The sequence below is a fragment of the Falco naumanni genome, chromosome 1 (assembly GCF_017639655.2).
Source record: "Falco naumanni isolate bFalNau1 chromosome 1, bFalNau1.pat, whole genome shotgun sequence".
NCBI classification, from domain to species: Eukaryota; Metazoa; Chordata; class Aves; order Falconiformes; family Falconidae; genus Falco; species Falco naumanni.
In genome coordinates this window covers 14524706-14535076 of record NC_054054.1, presented here as the reverse complement: position 1 = coordinate 14535076, position 10371 = coordinate 14524706, and the positions used below count along the sequence as shown (strand labels likewise).

The 10371-nt window shown below is 42.6% G+C and overlaps 1 protein-coding gene across 2 annotated transcripts; it reads right to left on the bottom strand.

The window, feature by feature from the left end:
* Positions 1–2250: 2250 nt before the first annotated feature.
* Positions 2251–8774, bottom strand: LSM6 (LSM6 homolog, U6 small nuclear RNA and mRNA degradation associated). 2 transcript variants are annotated; one of them, XM_040582261.1, is made up of 4 exons: positions 8729–8774; positions 7505–7617; positions 3951–4064; positions 2251–2431 (listed from the first exon to the last, which is right to left on the bottom strand). In XM_040582261.1, exons 2-4 carry the CDS (start codon positions 7596–7598, stop codon positions 2397–2399), a joined length of 243 nt encoding a protein of 80 aa, XP_040438195.1. In that variant the 5' UTR covers positions 7599–7617; positions 8729–8774; the 3' UTR covers positions 2251–2396. The 2 variants fall into 2 exon arrangements, with proteins under 2 accessions (XP_040438195.1, XP_040438187.1); XM_040582253.1 differs by lacking the exon at positions 8729–8774 and adding an exon at positions 8080–8176.
* Positions 8775–10371: the final 1597 nt, after the last annotated feature.

Genomic DNA, 10371 nt, shown 5'->3' with positions numbered 1-10371 from the left:
TAAAAAAAAAAACAAAGGTGAAGGTTTTATTCAACTCAAAACAGACTACATCCGAACATGGGGCTACCTAACTGAAGTCAAGCTTAAATGTTCACTTGATTTAAATACAGAGGCTGAAAATTGAATTAAGGAGGAAAAAGATCTTGTAAAATGTAGATAAAGGTCAGTGATTGTGGGAATTAAATGTTTAATTTCTTTAGCTACTTTTGAAATTTGAATATGAATTACAACAGCTCATCTTGATGCAAATTTTCCTGTCTACCTCACAAGGTAAATAGTGACTTCATGATCTAGAATACATTTTAAAAAACAACCCTTAGCACATGAACTACATAGTATTTTCTAAGTTCAGAGTTTAGTATGTGACTAGACCAGCTGAAGTAGATATCACAACTGAAAAATGTTCTATAACTAGACTTGTAGAAACAGAACTGCAGTTGAAAAGTTAGCGAGGCAAACTTTTGAGACTAAATCAAAGTCTGCGCAGAGCACATTGCTATAGGTGGGTAGGTGGAGGAAGAGTGGGAAAAACTAACTCGTATTGAAACGAGAAAACCCCAAACCCCAGATGGTCTCCAGAAATGAAACGCACAGTGACCTGCCAGCTGTGTATAGATGGCAAAACAAAGAAGCCACATGCTCCACTTGGAGACATCTTCCTTTTTAAAAAAAGTGACTTACAGAAGAGCAAGTTGGTGATTTGTACTTAGATCCTGGACCCTTTTCAACCCTTGTCGGAAAACAATAAATTTTTGAAGCATATTATAAAGTAGCATCTCCATGTATTCTGTAGTGGCTTCTGAAGTGTTTAATGTGGAAAGGTTAACTATTGATTGCAAAATAAGTTTGAATTATTCCTTGATTTTTTAAAAAAAAAATTTAAAATTTGCAACCCACATTCTCTCCCTTGGATAACTAAAATGTCACTGTTCCCTGCTTGCATTAGAGCTACTGGTACTTGGGAAGAATGGACCAATGTTACATTCACACAATTGTCTGGTGTTCATCCATCCACAACTAGAAGTTGGTTTTTTTTTTTGTTTCTGGAGGCACTACAAACTGCCCAAAGAATAAAGCAGGGCTTCAGAAAATGTGTTTTTAAAAATTGGCTAAATTATCTCACAGTGAGGTATATTACCCTAACTTATAACTTTGTCCCAAGGAACAAGAAAACGTTCCGAGTATCTGGATTTTAAGTGCAGTAACACTCAGACTAAGAAATACCTGAATATTCAGGTGGGGTGTTTTTTCTTGTCTGACTGCATGTAAAAGGAGGAAAAGGTAATTTTTTTAAAGCGGAGTAAGTATCAATGTAAAACTGAGCTGGATTTACTCACTAGGCTTTAATTATCTGGGAGCACTGTTGCAAAATATAAACAAGTTCTGGCTCCACTGCCTGCACAGAGGCTCCCCCTCCCTAATGCACACCCCATACTATAAGCTTAATGTATTTGTTCTTGTTTCTGGCTAGCACATAATGGAAGAGAACATATAGATGGTACTAGGTTGGAGGGAAGCGTATGGGAGAAGAATGAACTGTCTGAAGAGGATGCATATGGCATGTTTACAAAAGCTTCAAAAGCTTTTCAATTCCTAGTCTGTTTTCAGGAGAAGCTTTAGATATTAGTTACAATTTCTTTTTATTAACTAAGTCTACTGTGTTTGGTAGAGATGCAGGGAAGAAAGGTAACTGCAAGCTGGGGGGTGGGGGGAGGGCAGTACATATGCAGAAGGTGAAGCAGCTTCTACTGTGATGGTGTGCCAGCCAAGAGCTCTTCACCTGTGACTGATTCCTCAGCTGGCACAGAGCTTTCTTTTCACCCTTGGGGCTTTTCTTTTATTTGATTCAATTCTTTCCCCACTCCTAACTGTGCAAGTGACACCGCTACATCCCTTGAGTCAATCCACAATTCAAGATTTTTTTGGACAGCTGAACTTTTTACCTGATGACTCTTACTAGATTGGCATTTAAAGCTGACCCTGTGTTCTCCAAAAGGATGGGTCAGTGTCACTGAAACATTAGCATTTTCCTCCCCAACATCAGTTAAACTATTGTTTTGCCATCAGTACAAGGCTGTGATTTGCAATTACTCGGTGCCTGCTTACCTTCCTATCATTATTTCTGTAACTGTTAGCATAATCAAACAAGCTGTTGCTTTGAGTCAGTCTTGCAGCACTATTACATGCTTCTCTTATTTATTTTTTTCTGTACAGTGGAACAAAGCAATGCTTTGAAACAAAAACATTCAGTAAGTTTATACTGCTTTACATTTATTTTAAAAAAAGAAATATTTAAACACTTGTGTATTTCACCTGTGGATTATTAACTACAAATCAAATAGAGCTCATCATTTTGAAAAGGTTCACAAGTACAAAACGGCCTCCTTCTGGCATCTTCACATCCTCCTCTTCTGTGTGCTTATGTACAATACTGTGAAAAGGAGAAAGTGGCACATGTAAGAGGGCCCTGGTAAATAATGTGCAGAAGCTTGTTTACTTAAAATATCTTATTTCCATGGCTTGTAAAACAACAGTGTAATGAATCCTCCTCAGCATGAATGAAGTCAGGAAACTTTGAAGTCCAAGTTTCAAGAAATGCTGTCACATTTACACATTATGTACTACTTTAGTTCAGTATACACTTTATTCATAGCCAAACTACATAGCCAGCAGATGCTGGCTGAACAGAGGAAGAATAAAGCCAGCTACCCTGCAGCATTACTGAGGGGAGCATGAGAGTTTAAGCAGCAAAATTACTTGTCAGACACTAATGCTATATGATCTTTCAACAAAAGCTGGAAATCCCAAGCACTTCAGGCAAAGCTAATGATTACCTGTGAAGCAGCAGACATCTTCCACCTGCTTGCCGGTGATATCCTTAGATCCATTCACAACATGAAACTGCATCATGCTCCTAAACCTGGGATATCTTAAGTTCTCTGCTCAGCCTGTTCTGCAGCCTCCTGCCTCTCATCCATTTGTTTTAAGTTCTATAATAGGTTCTTATTTCCATAATTGATTCTCCAGCTGCAATGTCACTGCACTCCTTAGCATAATAATCCAAATTCCCGGCAAAGAGCGTTTAGCCTCATTCAAGGATTATTTCTCCTCCCAAAGCACTCTGTCCTGCTGGTGCTGCATTCTCTTTCAGTCTTTGTAACATAGGATTCAGTTCTTGTTTGTTTTTTATTCCCTCCCTTCTTCCTGTCCTCCATTTTCTTGTAAGTAACTTGGTCAAACTCTGCTTCATTTACCTTCTTTACCAGTCTCTTCACACCTGACTTGTAAACTTTTTCTATTTTCAGATATTCTTCTTCCTAGCACGCCCTGCTATTACAGCCTAACTGATACCACAGTCATTTCAGGAACCTGGGATTGTCCTTGAAATGCACTAAAATCCACCTACTGCACTGGGATATTCAAAGGCTCAATAGTGAAGTGTTAGTGATTTTTCTTGACTGGTGGTAAAAATATTTACTCATAAAGATGAAAATAGCCTCCAGTACTAATGAACTGCATTCAATCAGGTCTGGACAATTGCAACACATGAAAATATTAGTGTCAGCAATATCTGTACTGTATTGTAAATTTATGTGGTAGTTTGCCTAGCAAAACACAAACTTCTATGGAGCAGAGGCCATCTAGGCAGGCAGTAAATGCAAAAAGAGTAAACCTGTCAAACAACAGAACTAAGCTCTAAGGAAGGGTAGAAAAGAGCATGCTTCTCTAAATGAACTGCAAGTTCAGAGGCAAAGAGGGCCACAGGAATGCAGAATGCACAGACACTGAAAAGCAAAACTGTAGAAAGTAAATAAGCTAAGGTTTCCAAGAAAGCCTAAAACTAATATTCTTACAAGCAGCTTGGTTATACCTCAGCCACTCTTCAAATTCAGAAGTAAATATCAAATCACAACCTTCTAATAAGCAATAACCAAAGGAGGAGGCATTACCATTATTTCCTCGGATAAATGCGTCCCCATATTTGTTCTTTAATTGTCCATTTACATATTCTTCGGTCTGTTCCAGAGCTATATTCATATACCCATCCAGGCAAGCCAGGACACCTGAAGACAGTGACAATTTAAAACTGAATCAGCTTAAACTTTTTTTTTTAAATAAACAAGAATGCACTGTGTTTGAATAGTACTGAAAAAAACCACCTGTATCTTTGTAACAGACTAAAAGCCCAAGCTTGGCTAGATGAGCCAGTAGGTCAGAGTATTCTTCCCGGAATTAAGCTGGGAGTGAGGAACCCCAGACACCTTCATAGCAACTGTATCAGTTGATGTAAGAATGGCTGGGGTGGGGTGGGGGTGGTAAGAAGTCATTATTAGGGCATGACTTGCAGAAGATTGCCAACTTCCACTTTGACAGTTTAAGTTGTCCCTTCTCATTTGTGTTTTAAGCCACACACCTAAAAAAAACCTGTAAGATTAAGTGTAACTGGATAATCAAAGGGCAAGGCTACGTAAATTGAGTTTCATCAAAACTTGTGAAGAATATAGCTGAAAAACAACCCCTTTAGTACAGGACACCTTACACTTTCATAATTATCTTCACGCTTACAGATCTAGAAGAACATTAGATGTAAGTCTCTGTTTTGATGTAAACAAAATTCTACAGGCTAAGATTTTCAAATAATACTGAAATCTTCCCACAAAATTAAAATTACGTTGTTTGTAACTAATGCAACCCAAGGAAAAAAGTCTGTGCCATTTGTAATATTAGATGGGTTTTGATCAGGATAAATATGCATTTCAGTAGCACTGATTCTAGACAATATTCTCACTTCTCATAGCCCCTGTTGAAGGCTATACCTTGTTCACACAGTGCTTCCTATGTGCTGGCAGCACGATGGCATTTTTGCATTTTAAATCACTCCTTGGCATCTACACCCACTGTTAAGATCAGAACCACGGCCCTCTAAAAATTTAACTCGCCTGGTCAACAAATTGATTATTTGTGTAAGGAACTGAATGTGGGGATTAACAGATGTAAAGAATTGCTCAGAGAAGACAATCTTATTTGTTAATAGTGCACATAAGACAACTTGTAAAAAGCTGTATTAATTACCTCCATCTTGCATGTGTGTTTTCCTGACTTAATCCTTGCACACACGCAGAAAATACTAAAATATTTTTTTCCTCTGAAAAATACCCGATTTATTTACCTGGCATTAAAACTCAAAATATAGTGTACTGGCTGTACTTGGGGAGGGGGAAAAACCCCAGTCTGAGAATCCTCCTCTAGGACACATTCTCATTTTTCAGAAGTGTTACTGTAGTATCTTCCATGAAATAGTTAGGAGTTCAAGTTCTCCTGCCAGCTTGTAATAGTTTGAGGGTTATTATTTTCCTTTATGTTTTTTTCCTCTGTATCCACGCACAGAGGAAAAACCGACTGCTTACAAAGTGTTACTAAATGCACCAAAAACCCCAACCCACAAGTCAAAACTCTTTCACTCCAGTAATCCAGAGTACACCAGGTAACAACAGAACACAAAAAATATTTGTCCAAAACTTAAAATTGGATTGTGTGGATTTTCTTAAAGCTGCCACTTAGTAGGCCATAAATGCAGTACTTTGAAACTCTTTTGTTCCTAGAATGCATTCATGGTTTTTTCATTCTCTTCCTCCTTTTCTTTGTGTTTACGCTCAGGCCATTAAATATTGTGACTGCCTGTCCTGGCTAGTATTTTATGTTTTATCTATATGTAGAGATGTTATAGTATAAATATCCATCTCTACACACAGAAATCATACATATTAATTTAGCACTGATTACTTTCTCAGGGCTTCTTCCCTTAGATGAATGCAGCACTTGACAGCAAATCAAGACATTTTACAGTTACACATCAACACTTGTATTAGGACACGTTTGTGTATACAGTGGCTTGGAGGGTGAAGGTACAGACATAAAATTAGCAACAACACCTAGAGGGAGAATCTAGACAGGTCTGTAACAGGAGCCTCAGTTTACAAATATTGGTCAAATTTCTCCAGAAAACAAAATGAGTGCATATTTTTCAAATGAGAACAGCATAAAAGTTTTTAACTGCAGGATCACATCAAGTGGGAAGGAGAGCAGCGGGAAGTAAGAAAGGGAGGGGGAAACCAGTAACAAATGAGGGTGTACATCAGAAGTATGGTTCAATTCACCGTAGGTCTGACTGTAGGCATGTTAAACTAGCTTTGTTGAGAGGGAAGTTGAGTAATTTATCTGCAGCAAATGGATCTTACCAAACAGAAGGTACCTGTGTTCTCAAAGCAAATAAAACGTACGTCCAAAGACCAAATCCATTTTGGCCCTGCCTTGTGTACCTTTAGGTAAATGATGACTTGCTATAACTGACTTCAATGTGCTGTCACTACATCCTCCTGCAAGAAAGAATTTACAGTAGCCAAAGACCGATGAGAAGCAGTGAAGTTTTAAAGATACCAACCCCACCTGAAGTGCTCAGACAATGTGGTTCTCAAAGAAATGACAGAGTGCAAGTTTTGTCAGCTGAGACACTAAAGAGGCAAGGGAAGGGATAAGAAGGCACTGCTTGCTCTGTCAGTGACCAGTAACAATTTTAAACTGTCGTAATACAAAGCTTCCTTGTTACAGCACAAAAAGTCTCCTCCCACAAGTGCTAAACTGAGCCAATTGAATTAAACCTGTCTGAAGGAGTGACCTGTACCAGAACCATTATGTTTTAGACATTTTATTCTGGAATGACTTAATTGTGCACAACAGGAGATACATGATAGTTTTAATTAAGTTTGGATACTACTAAAAAAATTGGACAGTGATTTTAATGGGAGTAGGACCAGGACATTTCACTGTACCAAGAAGTTTAATTTACTGGTTAACACCCCCTATAATCCTACAGCACATGAAAAGTTCTGGAACAGAACTGCTGGACTATGTTACAATGAACTGGGCATATAGCAGTGAAAGCCACACTAAGCTTTCTCCTGTATGTCCAGAAGTCTTGATCTAAACCATGTCTAGGCTGTTGTTTAAACAAGAATGTAAATAACTCTTTCATCCCTTTAGGCTTATGACCAACAGCGGAGTTTACTGTGTGAAGCTTTTCTGGACCAAGGCCTATACTAGGAATGAGAGAACAGGAAGGTGAAAAAACCAGGTAGTTCCAACAAGGGCTGCTATCAGAGCACTGAAAAGGGGACTGCCTGGCCATTTCAGAAATTGTAATTCCAGCCAATCTTTACAAAAATCAGTTTAGAAACTCTGAATCATCCCAAGACTCCAGTCTAACAATCTGTGATGAGGACACTAATGATTTAAGTAAGTAAATATCTCTAAATCTACCATTAATCTCCTTTTCACCAGTTTCTCCAGAGTTGCCTTTCTATTTTTAATGTCACCATTCTGAGATCTATATTCACATACTCCAAGATTCTGGATCACAGTTTTGTTTTTCAAAAGCAATGCATCTCTGTTCCAGCCATCCCAAACAATTACTTTACTTTGTGTGAGAGACAGATGGAGAACTTACCTCGATAATCAACTCCAGAATTTAATTTTACAACAACTGGCCTTCCAATGATTTGTTTTAGGAAGTCACTAGGGGTTTGCTTCCGTAGACTCATCTTGATCTTTTCTGGTAAGCTGGGAAGAGAAGCGAGGAAAAAACAGTCGGATAAGCAACACGCTCAGTACAGACAGACGGTTCCCCGACTCTTCATACTTTCAGTAGAAGAAAATATCGAAGAAGATAAGCAAAACCTTAAGGTGGAGAGAAAAAGCTCCTAGAGCCACAGCATTAAACCTTCCCTTTGGCATTTTTATAACTTCTGAAGTTATTAAGCATCCTTGCTTGCCATGCTGTGTGTCTTTGGAGCTTCCAACAGAGCCAAAGGCCTCTGTAACACCTTTTGCTAAAATGGTTTTACTAAAATTAGATAGCTAAGCCACAAGTAGTGGTTCGTATGTTTAGGGGGTGGGGTGAGAAGCCAGGGCAGGCTCTATACACAGAAGCCTGTACTGAAAGAGCAGAAGGATTTTTGATCTCGGCTCCCAACTATGAGCAAAGAGTAAATTGGGAAGGACGCCTTCAAATGGATCAGTTACCTTAGACTAGGTTTAGGATTAAGGCTTGAGATTCGAGCTGTAGAGACCCGAAAAGATGCTGCGACTTAAAGACTGAGGGCGCAGCGCCCAGGCACGGCTCGGTGCTCCCCCCGCAGCGCCGCCGGACCCCGGCCTCAGCGCCTGCCCCCCCGCTCTGCCCTGCACGCCACCGGCGGCGAGCGGGGCTAGTGCTGGGGCCAGCGCCCCCCGCCTCCGCCGCTTCTGCCCGCGGCCGCGGGCCCGGCCCCGCCGCCCGGCACAGCCCGAGCCTTCCCGGGCAACGCGCGCGTTCGGTCCCGCCGGTGTCGCCCCCCTCCCCCGCCGGTAACCTGCCGGGCTTCGCCTGCCGCTGCCAAGGCGGCGGGTTCAGGCCCTGCTGAAACGGCGCGAAGCGCGCTCCGGCCGGCGCCTGACAGCCCGCCCGGGCCAGGCGCGGCTTCGCAGCCGCTTGCTTAGAAAAGCGCGAAAACGGCGGAAGCACCGGCTACAACGGGCGCACGCGGCGGAGGTACGCGCACCACCGCACGGGAGGCCCCCTCCCCCGCCCACGTAACCGGGCACCCCCTTCTCCCTGCCCCCAGTCCCGTTCCCCTCCCCGGGGGCGGCGGGTGAAGCGCCGCTGGGAGCCCCAAGCCCGCCCCGCACTCACCGCGGCCCGCCGCCCCCTGCCCGGCGCTCGCCGCCCGCCGCGCTCCCGCCCAATCCCCGCCGGCCCGCTACGGCGCGGCGGCAGGGCCAAACGGCGCGGGGCGGGGCCGGGCCGGGCCGTTCCCCGCCTCCTCCGGCAGCGGCAGGGCGGGCGGGCCGCTACGCGCCTCCTTTCCCACCCGCGTCCGCGGGGGTGGGCGGGTTCCCGGCGCCGCTGCCCGGTGCAGGCCCGCTTGGCCGCCCGTGCAAGGCCCCGCGCCCCGCGGGCTGTGCTGCCGGGGTTTCCCCCGCACCCCGCGTCAGCCAAACGCCCGTTTCTCCACAGAGGTGCGTTTTTGTATGGCTTGTTTACACTTACACTCACATAACGCCTTATGAACGTCCTATGGAAAAACTTGTATGATCCCATATACAACTGTAGTCTACTACGATGAGATCCTGTTAATCCTGAGGTGATCTGGCCCTACCGGGGCCGCCTCCTCAGACCAAGTGGGCGGTGGTTGCCACGCTGACCAGGCCCGGGCAGGAGAGTGTTGCTCCACTCGCTTTACAAATGAGTTGCAGAACATTTTTATGTTGAACATAGGCTGAGATATGTTTTTTCCAGGTGTCATTTGGAAAAAAAAGTATGGCACAACAACAAACTGAACCTCTGTCCCCTCCTTTTCCTCTTTCCCCCAGCTATCTCCTGATGTCTGGAAAAAAAATTTTAAGGGATTGAGTACTGTGATAGGTGTTAATCAACTGTGAAAGCGTCTGGACTGGATTTTTTTATTCTTCCATTATTGATTCAGTATGGTGGTGAAACTCTTAATCCTCAATATACAAAGAAAACGTACTACAGCTTTTCAGAGCACAGATTCGCATTCCTTCTTCCTTCCGGAGCTGTTTATCTTTTCATTTTGAACATGCACCCAGTAACATTTTTTTTCCCCCTAAAGCTTAGGCTAAAAGGCTTTAAGAGCCAAGGTTTGCAAAGCCGAACCGCGTTCACCTGACTGTCCAGTGAATGTCAAGCGCAGGCATGGCCAGGAAAGTTGGGCCATGTTATGCCTGTGTTTCCAGGCAACCGTCGTGTTAATCAGGAGCATCCAACTGTGCTTGATTATATCTAGTACTTGAAGCAGAAAAGGAACATAAAATAGTTACTCTTGGGAGCAGGCTTGCAAAGTTTTATTTGGCCGCCTGGCTTCAGCACATAATATTTTGATAAGGGAGTATTCTAGTTTGCGTTGTGTTATCGATCTCCATGATAAAGACTGGGCAAAGATATTTTTCATGCCTGAGCTGGTTAATTTTCATGACAATTTTGCAAATCCAACTAGGAGAATTTGGTAGCCTTCCTTTCTGTGTTATTTCTTATGAGTTTGTCTTTTAGAGCTTGTATTTCTCTTTTTTGCTAGCCATCAGAACCTGAAGCTATTTTGCCTTCTGCTCAGCAGGCTGCTTTCTAGCTAGCTTAGGCATATACTTAATTACAGTTTCTATGTGTGTGAATCCTTTGGTTGTCTGGTGTCGGTCAACAAATTCTTCTGTTTTTCTGCTTCATAATATATTAACCTCACAGACGCATCCGTTTTGAATCATGGGCATTGAGATTGGCAGGTTTTGTATCCTTTGCTCCTCTCTTTCATGATTTGAGGT